Here is a 27,632-nt window from a genome sequence, read left to right on the forward strand (position 1 = left end):
CTCTCTCGCTCTTCCTCACCCGCGGAGCCACCGAACCCGCTGGCCTCGAGGGCACCGCCCGCATCCCTTTTTCTGCAACGGTGATTGGGCAGCCGCGGAGATTCCTTCCGGGCGATTGGTTGTCAGCGTGATCAATTAGGCTACCGGAGGCGGGCGCACCTGGAAAGGGCGCTGTGTGCGGGGTTGGTTGAGGGCCGGTGAGCCTCGCTTCCAGCCACAGTCGCCTCCGCGCAGCCGAGTGGCCTAAGGCCTTGGTGGGCACTGTAATCCCCGGGCGCGCTAGCGGCGGGACAGTGGGGCCCGTCACAGCCGCCACCAGCCACTTTCCGCCGAGGTTCTGAGGGAACAGCAGGCAGCGCCTGTGACGGGGATCGAGGCTGGCCTACGGCGCTCGCCGCTGCAGGGCCGCTCCCCGCTGCAGCACCCGCTCTGGTCCTGGGGGGAGCTGTGTCCTCTCTGCGGTACCGGTCTCCTCAGCAGCCGGGGCTCGGCCATCCCCGGGTCTCATCGACGAAGCTCCCCGCATCGGAACGGGGCTGCCCGGGGCCTGCCAGGGCGCAGGCCGCTGCCGTGCCTCCCCCGCGGGGCCAGAGAGCTGAGGAGAGAATGGCCTGGGCCGGGAAGGCTGGTCCCTCGCGTCGCCTCAGGGACTTGTGTCGCCTGCGCGGGGCTAACGCTGCCCTTATGACACAGCAGGGCTGCCACCCCTGGGTGGCACCGGGAAGCAGTTGGTGTATCCCATGCATAGGCCAGTATGGCCTTGGAAGAGAAGCTTGGGCTCTCACGGGTGATTCCTTACTGCAGGCGAGACTCCCCAGCCTGGTGAGATGATGGAGCGGGTGCTATGCGGTGGGTGCCAGTGTGCCATCGCACAACAGCTGACGGGATGCCTGTGTAGGCCTTGGTGTCAACCCAGAGGCTGAATCCATCTGGCAGACCTGCAGCTAGGAGAGACCCGTTCATGGGAAGGACAGAATGGCTGTCCTTGCAGCAGCTCCTATGAAGTGAGTAAACACACTGCAGTCCTCCCCTCATATGAAGTTTCCTTAAAAATAAAAATAGCTTATATTTCCCTACAGTCAGGCAGATAAGATGATGATAGTGTGAGTAATTTATGCCCTTTCTTCATTTGTTGCTAGGAGATCATAGTCAAAGAGTAAGGTTAGTAAACAGTATCTCCTACTGCTTCTTTGAGTGGGAAGATGTTAGTGCTTGTAATTTACAAATGAGCTCCCAGTAGTGGGAGCTGTGAACCTAATCTAAGTGAGTCCGAACAGTTTGGACTTGCTCAGTGTCAGCTTCAGCCAGGTGCTTCTTCATTCACGAAGTGAATTACCTCAAGCAGTGGGCACCAGTTGTAGTGGTGGGTGCACTGGTGAAATGCATATATTCTTCTATATATTGAGGATCTTTGTGTCTAGTGTGTCCTGACTAACAGTTGAAGCAGTTAATAAGAAAGCTGATATTATGAAAAAATAATAGTTTTGTGAATGGAAATGAACGAACTTTGACTGAAATAGGTGGGGAGGGTTGCTCCTTTTTTTTTTTTTATTTTCTCCCTTTTTCTTTTTTCTCTTTTTCAATAGTACTTCTTTTCCCCAATTGGCATCATGAGTTTTGCTTACATTTGATAGACATTCACAAATTTTCAGGTGGAAAATATTCTACCAGAGCCATGTATTCTTCCAAACTTGTCTTAAAGGCATTGTAAAGGTGACAGTTATTCCAGGATAGGCCTGTGCCTTATAGCTACTCCTCTTATATGCTAAACAAATTATTTTTTCACATTCTCTCTAAACAGTACTTTTCCTCCCAAATTGTAATTGAGGGTAGATGAATACCCTATCTATTTATAGCCCTGGTTTTAAGTAGTGCCAACAAAACTTGGGGAGCTCATGAATATGAATCCACTTGTGAAGAGTACTTATTGTTCCCCAAAGAATTACATATATCCTAAGGTGTAGAATTTTTCAGGAAAATTTTCCAATTTGGTTAAAGAGAGTGGAAAGGCTTAACAAACTTGTTTATCTGGTTTGTCTGTTTACCTGTTTATCATTGCTAATCCAAAGGGCATAGTTTCTCTCATCACTTTGTAACTTCAGAAGTTAATTTATGATGTATTATAACCACGTTGTTATGCACAGTATCATGGAAATTGCATCATTAACGTCGTCTTAGCATACTGAAAGTCAGCCTTTCATCATCAAAGTTAGTGATGTGTTAGTTTTTCAACTCACCATGGACTCTTTATAAGTAGACAAAACCTGAGTGGTTCAAATACAAGTCAAGCAGGGAAGAGAAAAAACCAAAACCACAACAGCAACAACAAAAACTGAGTCTTCTCAAAAGGAAAATCTATTTCCACCTAAGTGCAGGAGATCTTTACAAAAAAGATCTAATCTTTTTAAATTCATTGCTCCAGAAATATACCAAGAGGTTCTTCATGACTTTCTGTTGTACTATTTTTGGTTCAAAGATGATAATAAATATAGCAGACACCAGCGTTTCCTCTGTCTGTGCAAACTTACAGAATATCCTCACCACCAAAATAAAAAAAGATATCTCTATGTAAATATGGACTCAAGCTACTCTAGCTTTTTTGTAGCAGTACAGGTAGTTAAGCTTAGATGCATAGTGTTCATTTGGCCTGGAAAAAGTTACCTTGAGCCAAAAACTTGTCTGATGCTCTTTATTTAGGTTTTACATTGTTAGTTCTAATTGGCTATCTCAATGTAAAAAATGTGCCTCTTTTTGCAGTGTAACTATAACCTTATTCTTATATTTTAACTAATTGTATTTTGTTGCTGTATCTGGCTTTGTGTGGTAATTATCTGATATTCCATAACATCCCATTAGCACCAGTTTTGGATGCAGAGGGAGTAAAAGGGAGATTAACTATAAAAGGTGCATCTGACCCTGTAGGGTATTTTGTATATTCTGATGTAACTGTAATTTTTGTATGGGAGCTTATCATGTAGCCATTGAACCAATCTATGAAAAACATGTGAGTGAAGAACCACCTCTGAATCTTCACGGAATAATGTGTATCCTAGACCCTCCTGTAAAACTAGAAATCTCTTGCAAGCATATTCAAGTGCAGTACCCCAGCACAGATAATAAACGTTGAGCTCTGATGTGACTGTGAATTAATCTAGTCATTTTAGTTTACTAGACCTCATGTAGAAAGAAGAGTAGCTTCTAACTCCAATCTATTGCAGGTTCTCTGAGTTTGTTTCTACTATGAATGGTCTCTGGAAGGTGACTTCTCGTATGTACATTCTACCTGTCTATGCATGTAAACAGTATACCTAAGTATTTCTTCTTAAAACTATTACATTGCTTTCATGATTCCTGAGAAACACACTGAAATTAACATTTGAATCATAAATTATACCAAAAATGTTAATTTTATAAATAAATTATCTAAAATGACAGGAAGGGGAAAATCATTATTTGCGTCAACAAAAGCTCAAGTCTTGCCAAGAATTGAATTCCACTTTGGCATGGAGAAGAACAAGTACTGGAAACCATTGTCTGCTGGTTTACCTTTTCTGAAGTCAGAATTATTGTATTAGCAGGAACTTTAGTCTGTGACTTCCAAAATAGAGTGGGAAATGAAGTTACTTAGTAAAGTTACTCAACAGCTGTAAACCACTGCAAATGGACACCTCTGCATTTGTTCTGAAGATTTTTAGATATCTGAAGGGGTGCAAAGTAAATCAGTAAGTAAAGTAAGTAAGTAAAGCCAACTGTTTTGTCTTAGCTCAATCCTAAATGTCTAACTTTGCTGTAGACTGCAAGGAAACAAAAGAAAAGTTCTGCAGACCAGAAATTTGAAGTTGGAGGGCAGGAGGATTACTGTCAGAATTTACTCCAAATATCAAGGCTTACCTGAGCAAACTTTATTGTAACTAAGTAGTTGCTATGGAAAGCTGTAAACAAAAAAAAAAAAAAAAAAAAAAAGAGAGAGAGAGAAAAATCTTAGTTGTGCTGGTGTGTGCCTGGCAGTACAATTCGCGGATCGGTTTTACTGTATGAAAAATAATTCTGAGTCCTGTAAATATGTTCTTACATGTCTAATATAGCTTCAATATTTAATAATAAGTATTAAAATATCTAATAAGTGTTTTTTGTCTGAAAGGAATGATCTAACGTTTCTTTAAGGAATCTTTAAAAATTTAAAACCATACCTATACACAAACATACTCATATGTCTGCTGATGAAGAAGGGTGACATGATTAACAATGTGTAAGACCTTCTGACCTTTGCTGTTATTTTCTTCAATTAAATGTGTATGGGAGTAAATGATTCATCCTGTGAAGTACAGACTCCTTGGTTTCAGATACTTCCATTGGAACTTCTTTGCCTAGACATCAGGGTGTTTGGGTTATTTATTTATTTCTGTATGAGTCAGAAGTTCTGAATAATGTTTCTGCTTATCTGACCACAGAAGTAGGAGACAAAGCTCCAGAAATTTTCTGAGAGAGTCAGAAATCAAATGATTGTCAGAAAAGATAAGAGAGAAAAAGAAAAAAGATAGAAGTGGGGGATAGATAGCAAGATGCACAGACTCCGTAAGTATTCATTCTCAAGAGATGGAAAATTCATAGGTTTGGTTAGTCAGCAAATGAACATCCACCAAATGCCAGAATTTGTTGAAAATTGTAACTATAAATGAATATATACATGGAGGTGGAAAGAATGTTCTCATTGAGGAGTAGAAAGGTGAACATGTTTTATAAGCTCACGTTTCAGGCAGAAGTCAATGGAGCAAAAGAAGTTTTGACCAAAGATGGGGAAGCACGTATAAAGTTTTGTAGGTGTTTAAACAGGTATCCAGTTCATAGCAAATGGAAAATCAGAGACCTTGAGACATCTAGTTCAGCCTTTTTTCCAAGGAAGGACCAACCATCCCTACAACATTCCTGGCCAGTATTTGTCAACCTTTTCTAAATGTACTCTGTTGATGGAAATCAAGCTTCTTTCATAGGTTGTTCCACTATTCTCACTAGAAGATAGATTTCACACATTATTTCTCCTATCACCAAAGGAATTTATTCCCTTCCTCTGTGCAACTACCTTAAAATTACTTGGATGCTATTCTCACCTCACCATTGGTCTTCTCTACACTAAGAAAGTCAAGTCCCATCAGTCTTTTTTCATAGATCATGATTTCTAGACACAGAGCATGAAGTCACCTCTGAAGCGACAGAGGGATCGTGGATCTTTTTTGGAAGAGCTCTAAGAGGACCATGTCTAAGTGCTGGTTTTTGTCTATTTGACAGCTTCAGAAACTTTGTGAGTATTTTTTTTGGTGACTGTCTTCTTTTTAAAAGAATGTCAGATTCCTTACAAGATGTCCTGAATAATGTTGTTCAGTTCAAATGGTGTCTAGAGAGTGAAACCAGCACCAACATCACGTTTATAATATGGTGAGAATGGGGAGACTTCCTGATTAGAATAGGAGGTCTGTAGGCGGTCTCTTCAAGGAGAAATGTGAGTATATGTCTGACTACTGTGCTAGGGAAAGAAGGGTCAATTGTCAGCACAGTGCACCAAAGTATTGATGATTTGAGATATGGAATAGAAAAAGGAAATTTTACCTCATTATGTAAGGGAAATTGCATTGGGAGCCTTCATAATTTGAGTGTAATTTCATTCTGCAAAAAGCTTCCTGATGACCAGCTTGTGATGATATGATCCATAATGAATAAGGTATGAAGGTGAAAAGCAAGATGGTTGCATAGTCCAATTATGAGAAAGGTTGTAAAAATGGAGTCTTCAGAAAAAATTACAGTGAAGAAAGAAGTTTTAGGTTACCAACCAATTTAAAATAGAGGTTCACTTTCCAGCTTTACCATAGGCTGCTGGTCTGATTTTAAGGTGAATACACTATTGCTGTGCCTTAGTTTTCCCTTGATAATGACTCACCATGAGTCAGGAGTGGATGACTCAGAGGGTATGGACAGTGCAGCTCCTATGGATTGAAATCAGAGCCAGTACCTGTATGGTGTTTCCCGGAATATACAGGAGCCCTGAGGACTAGCAGTACATGTGCAGTGCAGTGCATGCAAGTCTGCTATAATTTCCTTTTTGCCTGAGACTTGCTGCAGCATCTGTATTGTTATAACCTTTAAACATCTGAAAAATGAAAATTATAATACTTCTTTTTCAGATTTGTTTAATCTATTATGTTCTTTGGGCAATTAAATGAGCTACAATTACAGTATTTTGCATGGAGCATAGCATTGTGGGTTTTTTGGTATAACTGTAGTACAGTGTCTCCTGGTTTTGGCTGTGATAGAGTTAATTTTCTACCTAGTAGCCAATATAGTGCTTTATTTTGGATTTAGAATGACAATAATGTTGATAATACAGGGATGTTTTAGTTGTTGCTAAGCAGTCAAGGACTTTTCAGCTTCCCAGGCTGTGCCAGGTGCACAAGAAGCTGGGAGGGGGCACAGCCAGGACAGCTGACAGAAACTGACCAAAGGGATATCCCATACCATGAGGTCACACTCAGTATATAAAGCTAGGGGAAGAAGAAAGAAGTGAGGGACATTTGGAGTGATGGCATTTGTCTTCCCATGTAACTGTTACGCATGGTGGAGCCCGACTTTCCTGGAGGTAGCTGAATGCCTGCCTGCCCATGAGAAGTGGTGAATGAATTCCTTGTTTTGCTTTGGCTGCATGCATGGCTTTTGCTTTACTTTTTAAACTGTCTTTATCTCAACCCTCGAGTTTTCTTACTTTTACTTTTCTGATTCTCTCCCACATCCAGCCAGAAGAGAGTGAGCAAGCGGCTGCATGGTGCTTAATTGCCGGCTGGGGCTTTGTGGCATTCTAATGTATAAACTGGGCTCTCTTAAATTACTGCCTATCCCCATTTTTTCTTGTCTTTGAGTTTTGACATTACCTCTGCCAACGCTGCAATTCTGTAAGAATTTCGGATGTTGGGATTTAAATTAGGTATCTTCATCTAACTGCAACAACCATAATCGTCTAGATACCACTATGCTTCCTTCCTAAAAGTTCAAAAGTGTAATTGAGAGGCGCAGTTGCTTCTGTTTGCCTAATAACTTATGCTTCTCAGCATCTACCATGTAGTTCACAACTTTACAAAAGCCAAAAAAGGCATATTGTTTGAATTCCCCTTTTCATACCATCTCCCCACATATCAGTGACAATCTCTCCCTGAATAGGGACTCTCCCTCTGAAGCACTGACATGTTAAAGATTGTATAGTACATGCTTGTATCAGACTTACTGAGCTCCTCCAGTTTTAGTCCGTTACTCCGAAATCTCTTATCATTAGTTATTGTTTGCATCAAATATAAGATGAAATACAAAGCAATCCAAATATAAAACCAGAACATTAATTTTTGGAAACTAGATGTGAAATTAAATTTTGCGGCATGCATGAACCCAACTAGCTGTTTAATTAGGCCAATTCATAACACATCTCTCCTTGCTTCTGGACCTATATATGAATGGTACTAAACAGATAAGTAATTGGCCAAACATTTACTAAATTTACCTCTTTCAGATCCAAAGCAACAGCACACCTATCTCCACGGTTTGGAGGAAAGTGTATGTTTTCTTTCCATGCCTCTGGGGGATAGATGGCAGACCCACGCATGCAGCCACTCCTGCCGAGTTACAAAATGCTGCTCTGTCGTTATGGTCTTGGTGTCCAGGCTTCCAGCAGGTCTATAAGAAAACACATCATGGTTAGTTATAGATTGCCAAAAACCAAAACTCATTTCTGAATAGCTCAACTTTTAATATTAACTTTGCAGCTGAAATAATTTCCTGGTATGAGACAGAACAAAAACTACAGGTAGCGTCAACCTATAATTGCATTAAGATTGCATTAAAGTTATTTCTTACAATGATGCATTCCTGAGCTTTCACTAGCTGTGTGAGTGACCTCTCATCTCTCCAACACATATAAAAGAAAGCTTCTTTCTTTGCTTTGTAGAAAAAATCTATGTACAGCAGCACTGCCATCTTCTGCTTGCTTTCTTTCATGCATGCAAGTACTGGGTTTATATTGCAAAGCAAAAGTAGGGAAGGTGCACTTTTCTGTTAGTAGGTATTTGAGGCAATTACATTTTCTAATACTCAGGGGTAACGAATGTTTGTGGGTGGTTTTCACACATGAACTTTTTCTGGGTGTAGAAAGGGACTTCAGGACTTCAGGGACTTAGTCCAGGATTTCTAACACATCACATGCCAGGCAAGCAATAGCTCAAAAATCCTAGGCAAATATGTACATTTGTGTACTCGTGCTGTCCACAAGGAGAGTATTATACCTGTTGAATATGCTCCATAGAGTTGATTTGTACACAAATGTATGCATTGGAACAGATCTAACATATTCCTTGTGGTCTGCACAAGTACAGCAAGTCCAAAGCATGAACAATCCATGTGCACAGGACTAATTCAGTGCAGTTGGGGTGTATTTGATCATATGCAAGCATTTGTGTGGTCCATATGCAGTAGGTCCAACAGGTCCCAGATGTATCACATATGCTCTTGATCTGAAGTTTCCTGGATGTGTTGTACATCAGCACATAAGCAAGATAGAAAACTGGAAGCCCTACTTCAGATATTTTCTTTAAAAAGGTGAAGGTATGGTGAATTACATTTTTCTGAATTGAAGTTGCCAGCAAAAGCCTCATTGAGCCTGTGTGTGGCTCAGAGGACCCCCCCATACATCAAGGAAGCAGCTCTGTATAAGTTTGCCGTACGGTATTGAATGATGCGTTGTTGGATGGGGCTTTCAGAACGAATGCTGTGAGTTTGATTGTATCAGAAAAACTGAAGAGGGATGGAATTTCACTGTAAGACTTTATCCTGTCAGAATATGTCCTTGGGATTTTTCACCCCATGGAGGCAATTATGAGTCTCCGTCTTCCACACAGTAATGTATGAAATTACTTCTGACAAATTAGCAAGTCTTAATTGTTTTTTCTTCTTAGAATATTGTAGTCAGATATTCCAGTCTCTGCTTTTCTGAAGACTTTGGCAGACTGACTTGCACTGATAACTAATCTTTCACCTTTCCCTGATAGAGAGTGTGATAATACCGATGCATGCAGAGGGGTGTCTGTCTTTATGAAAGCATGAGACCATAAATGAGGTGAGGAGGCGTATTGCCACAGTGCACAGTTTGAATCACAGTAATAGCATGGTATGGGTTTACTGCTCATCATTAACTGGGCAAAGACAGTTTATGCTGCTGAGAATATTCATACACGTTACAGTCCCTGGTGCAGGGTCCCTTGCAGTCAGTCGTGTGTGCTCACTGAGCTCTCTCTGCTCTGCTGATGTGCTGTGGGCCTTGTAGTCCAAACCTAGCCCTGCTTAGTGATTCAGTTCTGGTACTAACATCACCACATCTCGATCAGGCATTGCTACAGACTCAGCCTGTTGCCACTACTGTTGCCAGTTCAACCCAGCCGTGTCCATCCCACAAATCACTACATGCTGGGCTCAGAAATGCCAAAATGCTTTTGCTTCTGGCTTGGGATAAAGCTTTAAAGAGTCTCGGACATAGGTTTCTACTAGATTGTTCCTGAACCTGGAAAGCTTCCAGAAGCAGAATCTACCATGAGTCATACAGGATGATCCAACAGTTCTTGGTTACTTGAATTTCTTTCTTAGACACAGTCACAGCCAATACACAAAGGACAGAGAATTCCATCCAAAGCAACAAAATATGGAATGATGGGTAAGGCACACAATAGTGAATGTAAATTATGGTTGCCCAAGACAGATTTTCCCTTCCCACAGAAGCTCAAAGTTTCATTATTCTCATCCTTTTCTCTCTTGGACCTATATTTATTATTAAGAACAAATTAAGAACTGATGAAGACTTTAAAGAGTACTGAAGAACAGTCTCTTTTGCTTACCAGCCCAAACGTCTGGGGGATAAAAAGGTGAAAGAAATTACTATGAATCCATTTTGTCAGTGAGATCTCACTTCACTCTCAGTTAGTTGGCCTGTTTTGTGGTATTTAAGCTGGTGGCATAAGACCCTTGAAATAAATCTCTTAGCTACGATTAGAGATGAGGGAGAGATTAGCACAGGCAGAAGAGTTGAAGACATTTTCTCTATCTCCGTGGGTGAGGCAGTGTAAAGACAGAAGAACTACACAGACATGAGGAAATCAGTACTTCACTCCTCCTCAGGATGACCGATCGAGGCATTTTCTCCCTTGTACTCAGCAAGTTACCAGTTTTGAGATCTTGTTCAGTTCTCTGAAGCAGGTTAGTGGTTTCTTTTACAGTAAGTTACAGATAGGAATGTGTGCTTAGTTAAAATTATGGATTTTAGTGAAACTGGTAAGAGAAATGTGGCTGGTTTATGACAAAATTGCAAGCCAAATTTATTTGGACAATTTGTGCTTAATAGGTAAATTTTATAAACAAATAAATGGCTGTGCTGTGTCTTGTTCTATGTAGTTGGGAGTTTGATAGCAGAGGAAGAGGTAAATGGCATATTGAAAACAAAAAGCTACAGTGTGTGGATGGAAGACGTATTTGAAGTGAGTAAGACAAGGAAAGCTTGAGAACAGTATCAGTAATATGGGAGAGATTTCCACATTTTTTTGGCATCTTCTGTTGAAATAAATATTTCTCCCTTTACAGAACAAAATCCAGCTTGCTCTCCCATAGCTGGGGAAAAAATGTCTGTGTCTGTATGCTTCAGAACCCCTGAGTGGCTCGTGTGCAATGGTGAGGTGTTTCTAAGAACTTCAATAGAGGTGTTTGTTCTACCGAACTACTAGGAGCGTTTGTGGTTTTACAGGAGCCCACTGGCACATTTAATTTGGAGAAGAAAAAATACATATTGCAGAACAAGACAAAGACACTTTTAGCTCGTATCTGAACACTTCAGTTCTTTCAGCTGGAAGAACTTTTTTCATGATGCTCAAAAAATGCTACTATATGGCAGCATGCATGTTGCAATACATCTTATGCTAATAAATATATTAAATACTTCATTGAACAGTTAGGGAAAGTATAAGATGATGGTGTATTGATAGAAAGAGAATCTTCTCATTATCTAAAATAAATTCAGTAAACTGTTAGCATAGGAAAAAAATTATCCCAAGAGAAATATCCGTGCAGAAGCTGGGAATACTAGACCATTTCTGCTTGGTGTTTCCGATAGACTAATTCGTCAGGAACAGAATAGGTAAGTCATTCCTCTGTCCCAGGCTTGATGCACTCAAAGTTTCAGGAGAAGTGCAGTTGTTGCAAAGATCCTTTGTGCAATCTCCGGTATTTCAGTGACAGCCGGGGTCAGTCAATGAGTGGTCACTGCCCTGCACCAGCCACTCATTCCCCCCTTTCCCTGGCAGTGTGGCTCATGTGAAATAGCAGATCTTGTACCGCTGGAGGACTGCGGTGTGGGCACCTGTGGCAGCTGGGTGTGAATATTCCATGAAATCTGGTCTTATAACAATATTAGAATTGCACCAAGGAAGCTGGCAATCTCATAGGAGATTCCTGGGAGCAGGAACAAACTTGGAGCATTGCTCTTGCACATACTTTTTTCGGGTTTTTTTAACTTTAGGTGTCTGAAAATGGGGGATGGAGCTATATCAGAACAGCCACACAAGATTGAATGTTTTCCTGCTCATGAAATCCAGCTTTGAATTTCTTTATGGCTTTAATATGACAGAAACTCTCAAATTTATGTCTTCCAAAATCAACAATGCCTCTTGAGTAGATGAATTGCAAATAAAGGTAGAACTGTTTACAACTTTGTTTCAAATGTTAAAGCAAAAGATGTTTGGTGGGTAGTGTGTTCTCAGTGACATTGTAACTATATGTGTGCCTAACACTACAGATGCATTTTGCAAATACATACATGTATTTCATATAAATGAAGAGTGTGTGATGCATTCTAGTACACTGGCCTTTGAATGTGAACTGCGTTTCAGCAGGGAGGAAATTTCACAACAGATTCTCTCTGTCGCGAGATCCAAGACCTGAGTATCAGGGGCAAATGAAGCTATTTGCAGCAGCTGTCTGCAGCTATTTAAGTTCAAGTCATGAACTGCTTAACTGGTGAAGCAATCAAAGATGCCGTCTCCAGGCTTAGCAGACGGGCTGTCAGCTGAATTCATATGGAGGTTTAATTCTGTGCCAGCAGCACATGATCCTTTTAAATGAGGTCTCAAGGATACCAGAGAAGAATGGGGTGAATAAAGTGTTGTCATTTTATAAGTGACTGTTCTCTGGACTTGTTTGTACAGAGGTGCCTATCAATAATCAGTATTTCATCATGATCATCGATATGATCATCGATATGATCACAATCAATATTCAACTATAACTGATAATCAGCTTTAATGTTAATTAAAATTAGGACCCTGTTTTTAAAGTCAGAAAGCTGCTGGCCTCAACACCTTTGGAAATAAGAGTGGTAAGGAAAAAAAATATATTTTTTTGCACACTATTCTGTGTATTGTACAAAAGATACACAGACTTGAATAGTTTCCTTTCTAAATGCAGGAGAAAACAAATGCAATAGGAATTAAATCTCACAGACATTAAAATGTTTAAATATTCAAATGCATGAAGATATCTGACTGTATCCTAATATGACTGTCCTTCCGACATACACAGATGAGGATCTTGGGATCCCGTTACCTTTTTGAACTCTACAACAATCTGCTTACCCCACGTTAAGCTTCCTTGCAGCCGTGGATCCTTCAGGGGGTGGGTGAAGCCCCACTTCTGTACGGCCTGTCTACACATGGTTTTCATGCCGTTTTAGCTGATACCAGTTTTACTCAGATGAAGTTAAGTAGCAGAGCCCTCTAGCTTAAAAATAATTATACGTTAATAAAGCTGCTTATACTTCTCCATTTCACCCAATTTACAGGATTGTGTTTTACTGTTTACAAATGCAATTGTATTAGTGGAATTAGATGACTGTATAACCATATAAATACAGAGTTGTATAATATAAAGATCATTCCAATGAAAATTACTGGATTCGTACAAGACCATGCTGAGAACAGGTTTTTTGGGGAGGAAAGAAAGAAGAGCTCAAAATATCTTGTATGTATTGAAGAAAGGTGATCACAAAGCATTGGAAGCACTGAAGAAGGGTGAAAGTTCATGGTTTGATGCTGAGGTACTGTGGCATCATTCTGCGTCCACATCACGTACCCTGAAAACACATTGTCTCCAACTCTAACAAGTTTTAGATCTTGGATGTTATTAGCTGCTTTCTGCCCGTGACTGTGACAGAACTGGAGAGGTGCAAAGGAGAAGTGAGTAGTGTTGCAGAGTAGGAAGGTTAAAAGTGCTGGGAAAGCTGGTGTCTTTTCTTAGATCCACTAATAGCTGGGGAGAAGACAGACCTTGAAACACCGAAGTCCTCCTTCAGCTGTGAATCTCTGAAATAGAAGTCTCTCTGAATATATTTTATGCCCATCATTCTGATCTTTGGAGAGAAAAACAAAAGAACCTGTAGATCACATGGGAAGTTATTAAAGGTCTTTTAATAACACAGGAGCAGGTGTATCAAAAACAAGCTAATAAAATACACAAGATATAAATTACTAAATATGTGAGTAGTTTCCTGTCATTTTTCAAATGGTTCTCCTTCAAAAAAATATTGTGGTGTCCCTTGGGCTGCAGAGTCTTCTTCAGCCAGGAGAGTGGAAGCAGTTCCAATGGGCAGTGAAGAAGTCAAGGTTGTTGCAGAAAGTGTAACCAGGAATGAAGTTTAGGATTCTGACCGGAATATTGAGGACTCGGAAAGAAAACCAGTCTCTACAGGTGGCAGGAGGGTTGGAATGAGACGTGATTGTCACCATTGTCAGGACAAGGAGAAAGAACAAACAACTTCAGCTGCAGGAGCAGAGGTTAAGCCAGTAACAGTGAGTCCCTAAGGATTAAACATGCCTCATTTAATACATCATTCTATTCCAAAACCTTTTTTTTTTTAATAAGAACTTTCAGAAAGGAAGGAAGGGCAATCATGTAGAGAAAGAAGGAGAGCATCTTAAACTGCTGATTAAGTTGTGAGGATGTTCTGCTTTTTTTGGTAGAGTGATATGCTACTTCACATAAAAATGGTGGTGCTTTTATAGCAGATCAAGTGGGAAAATGCAGTGGGGGATGCTTTGTTCACCAGTAATATAGCACTTAAAAGTTAAGAAAATGTTGATAATATTGTTTAGAAAACCAACACAGTCATTGACGGTTTAACAAGCTGTTGAACATCTTGTGTGTGTGGATAAGCACAGTCAATTTTTGCAAGATTGATGACATCCTAGTAGGTTAAGTGTAGGATTAAAATCCTGTGTTTCTGGTGCTATTTTCATGGGAGTTTTTTCTTGTGGAAAAAGACTGATGTGATTATGCTGTATGTATCTGCTGGCTTGTCCTGCTTGTTCAACTTTTGAACTCAAATCTAACCATGGCACAGTAATCTAAGAACTATAAATTCCTGGAATCATCAAGAAAATACAGGCAACAAGTAGAAGGGAAAGGCACAGTGTCTAGAGGGAAAGAGAGCACATCAGCTCACTTCTAGTCATCAGAAAATCTGCTCAGAAGATTGCTCTTGGCAAAAATCTATAGGAATTTAGAGCTTATTGGTTCTACTGTTCACTTAATTGCTCTAGTCAGTCCTTAGAATATATATATATGTATGTATATATGCATATATATACACATTTATTTTTTTAAGCAATTCACACTGTAAAAGAGTAAGCAATGAATTTCACAGGGGCACTCTCTTGTCAGGTCTCAGAGCGTGTGAGGCTGTACAGGGAGTTTTCTGTAGTCTCTATAAATACCAAGTCAAACAGACAGTAATCTCTCCCCCGTCTCTTCTCCAGACTTGTGCTGCATGCCTTGGATACATGCTCCTAATCGGCTTACGAGCTTCCCTTGACCTACGCTTCTCTTCCTAACACTGATCGGACTATGGCTGTCCTCAAAGTAAAATTCACCAAAACTAGAAGGGACAAACTGGCTCAGATCTTATGGATCCTCAACTGGGTTTCTGTTGTGAGTGGGATCATTCTCTTCAGTCTCGGCCTCTTTCTGAAAATAGAGATCAAGAAGCGCAATGAAGTGATGGCAAAAGGGGACATCAGCTCTCTCCCCAACATGCTGATCTCTGTCGGGGTCATAGCGTGCATCATCAACTTTCTGGGTGGCAAGATCTGCTATGACTGCTCAGATGCCAACAAGTTCTCTCGATGGAAACTAGTTATGCTGCCATACATCGTATGTACCTTCTGTTTTACCTTCTGCATCCTGGTGGGTGCTCTGATGTGCTACACCATGAGGAACGAGCTGGAGGAGTCTCTCTATCTGGGACTAAGGGATGCTATTAAGTTCTATAAGGACACGGACATACCTGGACGATGTTTCTTAAAGAAAACAGTGGATATGTTACAAATTGGATTCCAGTGCTGTGGAAACAATGGCTTTAGAGACTGGTTTGAAATTCAGTGGGTGTCTGCTCGTTATCTGAATATGGCTTCCAAGGAAGTTGTGGAGTAAGTATTAACTAGTCATAAAAAAAATTCTAGGAGAAAAACTCATTCAAGAATGCAAAGTAGATACTAATTTTTACTAGACCTTTTTTTCTTAATCAAAAAACTGTAGAATAACCATGTAACTCACAAAATATGCTGACTACATGCACAATCAAAAGTTGTCTTTTGTTAGCTTTTTAGGGATGCTAAGCAAAACAAAGATGTATCTTTCCTTTCTTAAGGTGATGAATTAGCTGCCTGAAAATTTCAATGTATGAGCTGATAACGGAAAGAAAAAAGGGTTGTACAGTCAATACACTGTACAGTCAGTCCTAAACACTGAAAGTTCTTTCTCCTTCAAGATATTAGGCTTTGCAAACCCAGGTTCAAATCTATGTGTTCACATGTGAGAAACTGCCAACACGAGGTACACTGCATTAAAAAGGAGGATAAAAACCCTTGAAAAAAATTCAGTTTGGTGCTTCACATGATTTAGCAGTTGTGAAGTTGTACGCTCAAAAAGAAGAATCTGGTAATTCTTACAGACAATAGAAGAGCTAACTATTAAAAAAAAAAAAGAAAAGTAGACACTCTGCTATGTAGCAATTCTTGTGAAGCTGAAAAAGAGTCTTCACTGATCTGAGCAACGTAGCTCTGTGCTCCTCCTGGGAAAGACAAACACAGAAAGGTTGACTGACATTTGTCAAGTGTTCTGTTTTGTTGAGCTTAAAAATCAGTGACAACAAAGCCAGATTAAGGGAGACCAAAGACCTTACTGTCACAGAAATTGCAATGTGAAGCTGCCATGACAGCAAAGCAAATGTACAGAGCTGCAAATATAGCAGAGGACAGGACCTGGGAGAATACAGACAAGAGGGCATCGGCACGTGTGAAGCAGTTGGCTGTGGAAAAAATGAAGCTTTAGAACAAGTGTTCTCAAGAGAGAAGGTGGAAAGCAGCGGTGGCACAGAGCAGGCTGACCTAAGAGGTGCTTTAAATCCTGGTTCTGCACTGAAAAGTGACAAGACAACAAAGATGGTCCAGAAGAGCTTAAGAATAGCATCTTCTTGCGAGGACAAAAGTAAAACACATATTTCTGTGAGACATGCAGAAACAGTATTGTTTCACCCAGAGTCTTAGCTAAACTCTCTTTTCTTCTGCAGGGTCACTTGTGCTCTGCCATTACTTTGAAAATAGTTTTTGTTATAGTCAGTTTTTGCTCCGCATAGACAGAAGATGCCAGTAAAATGTGTGTGAGGGAAGTAATTACACAGCAAAATTTCTTTTACCATATATAACCTGGATAATTCTATCTTGATTACTAGAATCCCAAGTTGATGCTATATAACCAAATTATCCTATGATCTCCAAAAATCTGGTAATGACACATTTGATATTAAATAGTTAGAAGCGAAGCCCAGCTGGTGGTGTTCAGAAGGGATGGAGAAGGAACCAAATATTTTTCTTAGTTTCATCTTGTACTGTATGTCAGTCAGTTCTTGGTTCATTAAGAGGCAAAGCAGTTGAGAAAGGACATACTCACATGTAACCTTTACAAAACTGAACTTTTCAACTTTCTTCACAATCCTCTTTCCTCTCCTCACTTTGATATCTGTGTTGCCAGCACCACAATGTGAGAAGAAATGAGAGAATCAACGGGAACGGTGAGAGGACAGGGCAGGTTACAGCAGTACTATTATATTATTGCTTGGGTTGGGTAAAAATAATCTTTTTATAGTCTCAAAAGCAAGTTTTGCTATACAATACCATAACAACTTTGATTTACAACAACAAATAGCAGTGAATGTCTCACTCCCTGAGCTCTGTACTGAGGACTTATAACAGTACTGAGATTACACCATTATTTAGTTTGCCGATAGCAGAGGAAAGGCGATAGTGGGGGGACATAACCCATGTCTGGAAACTGTTCTTGTTGGCAGTAGAAGGAAGATTCCTCCTTATAACATGTGGCAGGAAGAAAAAAAAAAAGTTAAATGGATGCTTGGGATCAAAAGAAAAGCTTAAGGACCTAGTTTAAGAGATTGTATTTTAGCCATTTTGTACTATACTTGGGTATGTCACTGAAATACACAGGGCATTTTGCTGGCCCAGGTCAAAGCTTCCCTTTCCCAAGGTGCCAGCCATCTTCTTCTCCCTTGGGGAGGTTTCTCTTCTCCTCCCACATTCGATCCTTCCCTGTTGTTCCTCTCTGGCTCCCTTCTCGTTCTCCTCACAGCGAGTGGTTTTGCCTGTGCCCGTTACCCTGCTGGCTCACTCCAGTCTGATTATTTGGGTTCTTTTGCATTGGTTTTGTCCTGTTGTCATTACCAGGACAATGGCCACAAAGGGAAGAGCTAGACTTCAAAATGGAGAGGAGTCCACGCCTAACCCGCTGCTAGGTGGGAAAAGGCAGATGAACTTCCTGACGTGTTGGGCAAAATCTTTGAGAGAGATATTTTTGACAGAATGTTGAACAAAACAAAATGCATCACCACCACTCCACCCCCTGCCAAAGGGGGGAAAAAAAAGGCAGGTTGTATTTAGCAGGCTCACAGCAATAAAATGGAAGCAATTATTTTGCCATCCCAGCACAGCCACAAATACTGAGGAGCTTCCCAGCAGCTTATGTTTACTCTGAAGGATACATTTAGTCCCAAAAGAACATTGAACAGCAGAGTTTCTGCTGCTTCTCTTCACCTGAGGAGCTTCTTGTGATGACTCCCTTTAATTTAGATCATCTGTGGTGGAACAGGAAAATATGATTTGTAAAAGTTAATAAATTAGGATTAGCTTTGGAAAATATTAAAAATTTTACTATTAGCAAATGGTGAAAGCTGGATATCTAAAAGAAAGTCGTCTTTCATGTATTCTGGCTCCCTAACAAAGGCTACAGGGCTTGGGCTTCATTAAAACAGGCCACAGTTCTCACCTGTGGGGCTCTCTCAAGAAATAAGCTTTTTGCAATGAGCGTGAAAATAGATACGTGCTTAGAGGCTACTGCCCCAGAGTGCGAGAGCATCTCTCATCACATTATATACTCTCCAGTTTCTGAAAAATCTATTTCACTGAAGAGCATACTTGGAAGCAGAAGTCCTCCCAAGAATGGACTAGCTAAAGAGCAGGTAATACAAGGAATATGGATGTGAAGGATTCATTTAACTGTTCCAGAAACTCATGGTTAATCTGAGGCTGTGTGCTCTTTCCATCCTATTATTTTTTTCTCCCTCCTATTTCTTTATCTTTCTTCTTTTCCTACTTGTTTTTCTCCTGATTTTATAGGGTAAGGAAAGGAATACCTTTTAACAATTAATACAAGTCATTTCAAAAGTTACAAAAAGTGTAGTTACAAGAAGTAGAAACTCCCTTATGAATTCATCTCAAAACCTGTGCTGTCCCAGCCAGTGCACGTGGGTGTGATGATGGAACGCCAGGGGACCATTTCCAGTGGTTCCTGCAGCGTGCAAAGCTGTTCCTGTGTCAGGTTCTCTCTTAAGGAATGCTTGTGTTGAAAATCAGTCCAGAAGTAGTGAAGCACTCTAGAGCCATAGGTTCCATAAGAATTCCACCAAGATAAACAAGATCAGAAATTGTCTTCAGTATTTTTAGCACAAAGATACCTAGAAAGGCAACATCTCTGTGAACAATGAATCCACATCTTGCACGCACAGCACTGCGAACCATGTGAGATAATGTACTGATACCGCACTTAATACAGCAGATTAAAAACTTGGGTTTCCTGTAGTGAGCCAATTTTCTAGTTGGAAATAGGTATATTCCCATTTTCCCTTCGTTAATAGGAGAGGCCAAGTTGCAGCAGACTTCCATTATAATCCTTTTATAACAATCACAGCCACCGTCTGCTGCCTGTGCCAGATACCTCGTGCCCAAACTTTCTGTCCTGTTGCAGCCGTCTGAAGAGCAACGTTGACGGGAAGTTCCTGGTGGACGGGGTGCCCTTCAGCTGCTGCAACCCGAGCTCCCCCCGGCCCTGCATCCAGTACCAGCTCACGAACAACAGCGCTCACTACAACTACGATTTTCTGACCGAGGAGCTCAACGTCTGGGTGAAGGGGTGCAGAGAGGCCCTGCTGGATTACTACACTGCTATCATGAGATCCATTGGCATTACAGCGTTGCTTATCTGGTTGTTTGAGGTATGTCTCATAAAAACGGTCTGTGTCAAGTTCATCAGAGACTTCCTGCTCTCTAGGATGGGAAACAACCACGGTGTGACATATGGGAGGTGCCTCAGTATCTGCTGTAAGTCCACGGGCACTTCAACAAAGTCTTCCTTTAGTCCAGACAACTTTCTCAAAGTCCCCAGTGTGGAAGCAAATGTAGTTGACAATGAGAACTATTAGAAATGAGGTATATAATTCTGCACACTTACAGAGCTTTTTCAGCAGACTATGGGATATTGCCTTCCCTGAAGCATTTGTGGGATCAGATGCAGGGTGATCCACGCAGTGACACAACTGCAAGGAAATAAGGTGATTGCTTTAAGTCGATTTTAACGCAGAATATACAAAATGTGAGCAGACCTTAGGCTGAATACAATTATTGGTAGTAAAAATCAAGTGTAAGTTTTAATATCTCAAAGCCTCCTTTTTACATGACATAGCTTCACCACAGAGACAGTACTTGCAAACATGACATACCTTGTTAGATGTAGATTAGACTGCTTGTTATGCAATTAAAATAGCATATCACAGGTGAGTACATACATCAGCAAAGATGCCATGTTTTGGTGGTGCCTGTAAAGAAAGTTGCGTGGATATTGTCATCCACAGGTGAAGGACCTCCCAAAGGCATAGGCTAAAATACAGTTTTCTTCCCTTTTTAATAAGTTTTATTTTTCTGATTATTGCTCTATTGCATAAATATTAGAACTATAATTAAAATAGTTCACAACAGTCCTCAAGCAGTGCTAGATGGGGTGGCAGTGCCAGAAACAAGAGGCCTTTGTCAGCACATGAAAAATCCATGAGCCTGCTGCTGTCGGAGCTCCTTTAAACGTTGACAATCTGCTAACGCTCATTTCCTACAGAACTATGGAAGCGGGGCTTTTCCCAAACTTACACTTGAGCTACTACTTAATTTGAATGCATTGGCATGTAGGACACATGTGGATGACACATGAATGATTAAACTCCTTGAAAGAAATTCGAACTTAATCGGTGTCAGTGGAAAAAAAAAATCTACAGAAACTAACAGACTAGTGACTTTTCCTAGTGACTGATGGTTCTATTAATTGATCATCCATTCTACATCAATTGGTTGTAGTCTCTGAGGCTGCACTGTTCCTGAATAATTCTAGATATTTACATGCTAATAATATGCAAGTGGGAATGCTACCTGAAGAATGGAAAGAGACTCAATCAGTCTCTCCCTAGTATTATTCTTTCTAAAAAATGTAATTGGAAGAGTGGTTGGATGTATCGCTGGGATAAAGAATTTGTCTGCTTTACTCAATATTAATTATTAGCCCTGTAAACACACGAGTCAGAATGCTCATTTAGTGGTAGGATTGAGGCTGTAGTTTAAACTGTTTAACCATTAACTGTTTCTTACAGCTCTCTGTCCTTATTGGTGTCCGGTACCTACAAACAGCCATGAGGAACGTCCTGCTGCTGGGAGACCTGGAGGGTGAATCAGACGGTTGGTTACTAGAAAACAGCTTTGTGGAAACTGCCAAATACAACATCAATATCATTAAGAACCTAGGCAAAGCCAACCAGATTTCCACTGTCTCAGGCATGAACGACCCCAACATTGATGTTCAAAACACAAACTGTGGCAAATCCAATGTTACGACAAAATGTATTCCGGCAGCTAGCTAGGCACGGCTTCAAATAAATGACATCACAAGTGTAGGAGTTCTCTGCTCAAGAAAACAAATTGACAGCTCCTGCTGGAGTATTGAAATTCTGAGTAACATCTGATAGCGCAAGTTTAAAAACAAGCAAATACTTACCCTAAAACAAATACTGATGATCCTTGATGTTAAAAAGCTCCTAATTTCAGAAGTATTTACACAGATCCAGGGGCTGAAATATCAGGGATGATTTGGAATGAATGAAGACAAAGATCGGTTGACAGCTCTTCCATCACATTCCAAGAACTTTGTCAGTGCCCAGAGTGAAAGGCACCTACAGCCCAGGCGCTTGTAGCTACAGGACGCCCTATGACTGTAATGCATTGTTAATAGTAATATTGCAAGCAGGAAAAAACATACAGATACAGAATAGGTGATAAAACACCAAACAAAATATTTCTTACTGTTGTGAATAATACGTTGTTCAAATATATCTTTGGGGAGCTTGTGTGTTCTTTGTATATAATCAGGTAAAAGAAGTTATCAGTGTGATACTCAAAGCAGAACTATTCTTGCTTCTGAAGTTGTACAAAAGCAACAGTAAAAAATCCTCTTCCTGTCCAAAAAATATTTTCTTTTATGATACCAGAATAAGCAAGAATTATACCAAAATAATATATTGTAAATAAAGTGTGTGATATAAAAATCTATGCTGTAATTTAGGCGGGCTTACATGCATGATTGTCATTTCAAATGCAATTGCTTCACTGCTTGAAATTTTAGGCCTATACTTAAGTATCTTAAAAATAAAAAAGGACTGGGCAGGGTGTGGGGAGCAGGGTGTCTGTCTGCAGGAGCAGACGCTTTGCAAAAGGCTTATGAGAAGCAAGACCATTGGAAAATAGTTGTTCCTGTGACAAAGCCTCCTCACTTCCAGGAACTTGGTGGGTACAGAGGGGTTTTGTATCACAGGGTTTCAATAAATCTCAGTGGACTTTTTTTTTCCCTGTGAATTTGCATAGTATTTTTTACAACCAATTCATGGTTTTGACATCCAAACCATTTACAGCAATGAGCTTCAAAGTTTAATTTCTCACGAGTCAATTCTGCGTTGTTTGAAAAACTGTTTCTCTTCACTCGTTGACTTCCTGACAGCTTAATGGGGTATCCCATAATTCATGGTAAAGGGTATAGCTGATGGATATTCCTGGTTTGTTCTCTCTATGCCATTTCTGATGTTACACCCCTTTCTGAGTTAGAAGCAGCTGCTATTTAATCTTCTACAGAAGCTGCTTCGCATCTTTGATAATTGTTGTCACTCTCCTCCATTTATTATTTTTAAATGAACAGCACTGCATGTGCAGAGCTGAAGCCATCATGAACCAAACAGATCTTCTGTCCCTTTCTGAAGAGTTCCTATCATCGCTTACCCTTTTGACTGTTTCTGAGCATTCAGAAACATATTTAAAGATCTATAAATATACCAAGAATTGATACGAATATAAAACCGTAGTGTGAGATGTTAGTTTTTGTGCAGGTATATTCATTTGCATTTATCCAAACTGAAACTTGTTATGATCCAACCACTAAGTTTCAGAACAGCCTCCTGTAAATATTCAAAATAAGCTTTTTAATTTAATATCCTTGTATCATTGGCAGAATTTGTCACTTTGTAATTCCCCTTTTCAGATCACTTCTGAAAATGTGGAACAGAAAAAAAGTATGCAGATTTCTGTGGAATTCAATTTTTAAGCTTCTTCCATTGTGAAAATATACCATTTAATCTTCTATTTTGCTACTGGACTGGATCTTCCTTTTAATCTCATGACAGCTGCTTCTAATTCTAGGAGTTAGCTGGAGGACCATATTCAAAATTTTCTCAATTCAACATTATACTGACTGGCTCAACATCTGATTGCTTCAAACAATTATATTAGATTTGTAAGCTGAAACTTCCCTTCCTAAGATCTATGTTAGCTCTTCCCTTTGCACTGCATTTACCTGCCTGCCTGCATCTAGTCCTCATTTCACTCACTTTGTCCCGTGTGAAATTAAACTTAACCAGTGCGTAGTTCTTTCAAACATTTCTGAGAGCCAAAAATATTATTTCCACCTCACAGCCTGTGGTGGTGGTGTTACTGCAGAGCACTGAACACAACAGTGTCCTGAGCCTTACCAAAAGCACTAACATTAGTTGATAGGCATTGGAAAAGAACATAAAAAGTTTTAGCACCTTGAGAGATGAAGAAGAAAGACAATTATCTACTACAAATTAATCAGACTTTGCAACAGAATGTGATTTTTTTTAAATGCAATTTTTTTTTTCAGATGAGTACACGAAGTGCCATGTGCGTCAGGCAATAGCGATCCCTTCCTCAAAACAATTTTAGTCCGTCTACTTTTGGAAAAACAGTTCTAGATTGCTCAATTACCAGAAAGTACGAGATAATCAGAAACAGCTAAGAGAAGAAAACCACAGATTTTTTCTATAGGATATTTGTTTCATAAGGAAAAAAAGAATCAAGAGGACTAAGTAAGAATACACAAATTTTATAAAATGCTTTAAAAAAATCAGGTGAGGAATGGTTCAGCTTGATGAAAATGGTTATAAAACAGGAAATAAGAGCAAAAAGATAAAAAGAGGGGGGGTGAGGGGGAAGAAGGAAATCTTACCCAGTATTTTAGGAAATATTTCCTAATTGCAAAACACACTTAACTACAGAGGTAGATAAAACCTGACAGCTCACATCATTTTAAAAAAATCTCTCCAGGTAATCTATTTCGCATGCAGAATTATGATAGACGTGATCTTACTCCTGTCATAACTCCCTAGTGGAGGTCCCTGTGTGACGGATTTGTCAAGAGTCTGCTCTGAAAGACAGATTTGTGAGGAGGAGCAAATTAAAAGGATCATCCAGCCTGAGCATCTCTGGAAAGACACAGAAACTCCACGCAGTAGTTGCTGTAACACATCAGCACGAAGAGCAGAGGTAGAACTGTCCAGCCACGCGTTTTCCACAGTCCCCACACAGCACGTTGACTTTTCTATGAAGAGGACACATTTTGCCATGAAAGAATAATCGATATGTAGCAAGTCAACCTTTGTGTCTCAGCCAAGGGCCAAAACCTGCAGCAGTGGCAGCGTCATCCCTTGTGCCATTAACTGAGTATCAGCACACACGCCATCATTACTTGGTCATCAGATTGTTCATTTCTGTCCTGTACAGGCAGAGTCCCCATCGACACAGATCTTATGAAAAGACAACAGCTCATTTCACAGTACTCGAGGTAAATTTTACTTTAGTAAATACACGCTTTCTTCTTTGCTTTGTCTGGATTATTTTCCTCAGACAGCGGCAGCACACCCTGCGTGTCGAGCTTGCCCTGCAGCCCCTGTCCCCAGAGTCTGCGCTTCCTGCAGTGTTAAACATCACAGCCACTGATCAATGACACAAACACGGGTGGCAGCCCTGACTCTGTCTTTAATTCTCCGTAATTTATAAAGACACAGATGGCATTAGCAAGTCAAGCCTTTAAGCTGGAGCATCTGCTCAGACACAGAAATAAATACGATTTGGGGGGATGCTTCTTATCCTATTTGTTATTAATGGTTAATCCGGTCAGAATTAATAACAATACATTTGTGCAACAGCAACTTCCAGAGCATGGAACACGCCTATGCATAAACCTCACCTATGCATAAAACTATATTCTTTATTAAGTTCGTTATTAAAAACAAAACAAAAAACACCACATACACAAAAAACAAACAACCCAAAACCAAACAAAACCCAAAACTAAACAAAACAAAAACAAACAAAAAAACCCCACAAAACCAAACAAAACCACACAAAACTCACAAACAAACAAAGCAAACCATAAAACAAACCCCACATTTTAATGTTCAGCTTCTGGTGAAGGCACTATAACAGTGCAGTTATGATGCTCTTCCCTTAAAGCTTTCTGATTACCACTGAAAACACTTGCTCTAGATTGATCATGAAGAAAAAAGAAACAAACAAATATGGCACATTTAGAGTTTCATTTGTATTTTTAAAAATGAGCACAGCACATTTCTTCAGAAGCTGGAAACCCCTCTTCTGGAAACTTTTTTGTTGTTGTTTTTTAATTACATACCATCATGCAGTTCTCTACAACACAAGACTCACAATATTTAAAATCTTACAAATCATCTGGTACACATTTGCTTTGGATCAGTTTCCCACTACAGGAACAGTTCAGGCTCTGCTGAACTACAGGGCATCGTACACAAAGTACCACAGAAGCGTGAAACTCGTGCACCACGGGTGAGTCCTTACTTAGGAGGAGACCATCACTTAGAGGGATGATCGTGTCCTGCTCCTGCATGTCGGTGAGCAGAGGCAGACTGACTGGAGCACGTACATCACACTGAGCAACGAAGTTCTGTAGATGCCTGAATTGGGACAATAAATATTCCTAGATCACCTGCAGTATCATGAGATTGAGATAACATTGGCTTTGCCACTTTCTGTAAAAGTCTGCATGCTATATGAAAGAAAACGGAAGAAGATAGGAGGCTTTTATCATCTAGAGTGGATTATTCCTCAGGCTGCCTTCAAGCAGGAGCTCTGGAGCACTGGGACAACCTCTCTCAAGCAATACGCTGCATCTCAAGACTTGTACGCAAAGAGATTAATATTACATGCCAGGCACTATGAGGAGGCAGGAGACACAAGGTTCTGCAGTCTGCTGAAAAAGACCAACCACAGACCTTCACAAATATAGCAAGGACTTGATCTTCAGATCCACAGTCCCCACTACCTGCTCCACAACATTTTGTGGAGGCTCATTCGCTCAAGCATGAAGCCTGGAAACCTCCTAAATGAAGTCTGATGGATTCTAAGTTGTTTAACAACATGTAATTAAACGCCACAACCTCTAGTCCTTTTTCTTGACATGGATCTCATTAACAATAGTCACACAGAAATAAAAAGAAAACTCAGGTCCAGCTTTCATGTTTCAGGTTCAACTTCATACCTGGTCCCTGTTACTCAGCATTGCAAAATAATGTATATAATCCCTTGGTATTTCAGCTTGCTCTCCTTCAGTGCGCATGTCCTCTGCAGTGCTTCTCTTTCATCTACATTTTCAACCATACTAAATAGAAGTTTAGAGAAACAGACCGGTCAGCCTCACCTCTGTCCCTGGGAAAGTAATGGAATGGCTTGTCCTTGGTGCCATCTCAAGGCATATCAAGGATGAGAGGGTTATTAGGGGCAGCCAGCATGGCTTTACCAAGGGTAGGTCATGCTTGACCAACCTCATAGCCTTTTATGAGAACGTAACAAGGTGGATGGATGATGGCAGGGCAGTGGATGTGGTCTACCTTGACTTCAGCAAAGCGTTTGACACAGTCTCCCATAGCATCCTAGTTGCTAAGTTGAGGAGGTGTGGTCTGGACAATAGAGTAGTGAGGTGGGTTGCAAACTGGTTTACAGAGAGAGGCCAGAGAGTGGTGGTCAATGGTGCGGAGTCTAATTGGAGGCCTGTATCTAGTGGAGTGCCTCAGGGGTCAGTACTGGGGCCAATATTATTCAATATATTCATTAACGATTTAGACGAGGGAATTGAGTGCACTATCAGCAAGTTTGCTGATGACACCAAGCTGGGAGGAGTGGCTGACACGCCAGAAGGCTGTGCTGCCATCCAGCGGGACCTGGACAGGCTGGAGAGTTGGGAGGGAATAACCTGATGAAATTTAACAAGGGCAAGTGTAGAGTCCTGCATCTGGGCAGGAACAACCCCAGGTTCCAGTATAGGCTGGGGAATGACCTATTAGAAAGCAGTATAGGGAAAGGGATCTGGGGGTCTCAGTGAACAACAGGATGACCATGAGCCAGCACTGTACCCTTGTGGCCAGGAAGGGCAATGGCATCCTCGGGTGTATTAGAAGGTGGGGGGTTGGTAGACGAGAGAGGTTCTCCTTCCCCTCTACTCCGCCCTGGTGAGACCACATCTGGAATATTGTGGCCAGTTCTGGGCCCCTCAGTTCCAGAAGGACAGGGAACTGCTGGAGAGAGTCCAGCACAGGGCAACAAAGATGATGAAGGGAGTGGAGCATCTCCCTTATGAGGAAAGGCTGAGGAAGCTGGGTCTCTTTAGTTTGGAGGAGACTAAGGGGGGACCTTATTAATGTCTATAAGTATATAAAGGGTGAGTGCCATGAGGATGGAGCCAGGCTCTTCTCGGTGGCAAACAATGATAGGACGAGGGGTAATGGGATCAAGCTGGAACACAAGAGGTTCCACTTA

The 27,632-nt window shown here is 40.6% G+C and overlaps 1 protein-coding gene across 1 annotated transcript; it reads left to right on the top strand.

Annotated features, from left to right (window-relative positions):
* Positions 1–23,011, top strand: LOC136102700 (photoreceptor outer segment membrane glycoprotein 2). The gene is made up of 4 exons (XM_065840002.2): positions 1–1,004; positions 14,877–15,545; positions 19,432–19,678; positions 21,098–23,011. The coding sequence occupies exons 2-4, from the start codon at positions 14,965–14,967 to the stop codon at positions 21,362–21,364; spliced, it is 1,095 nt and encodes a 364-aa protein (XP_065696074.1). The 5' UTR covers positions 1–1,004; positions 14,877–14,964; the 3' UTR covers positions 21,365–23,011.
* The last annotated feature ends 4,621 nt before the right edge of the window (positions 23,012–27,632 follow it).

The sequence above is a fragment of the Patagioenas fasciata genome, chromosome 5 (genome assembly GCF_037038585.1).
Source record: "Patagioenas fasciata isolate bPatFas1 chromosome 5, bPatFas1.hap1, whole genome shotgun sequence".
NCBI classification, from domain to species: domain Eukaryota; kingdom Metazoa; phylum Chordata; class Aves; order Columbiformes; family Columbidae; genus Patagioenas; species Patagioenas fasciata.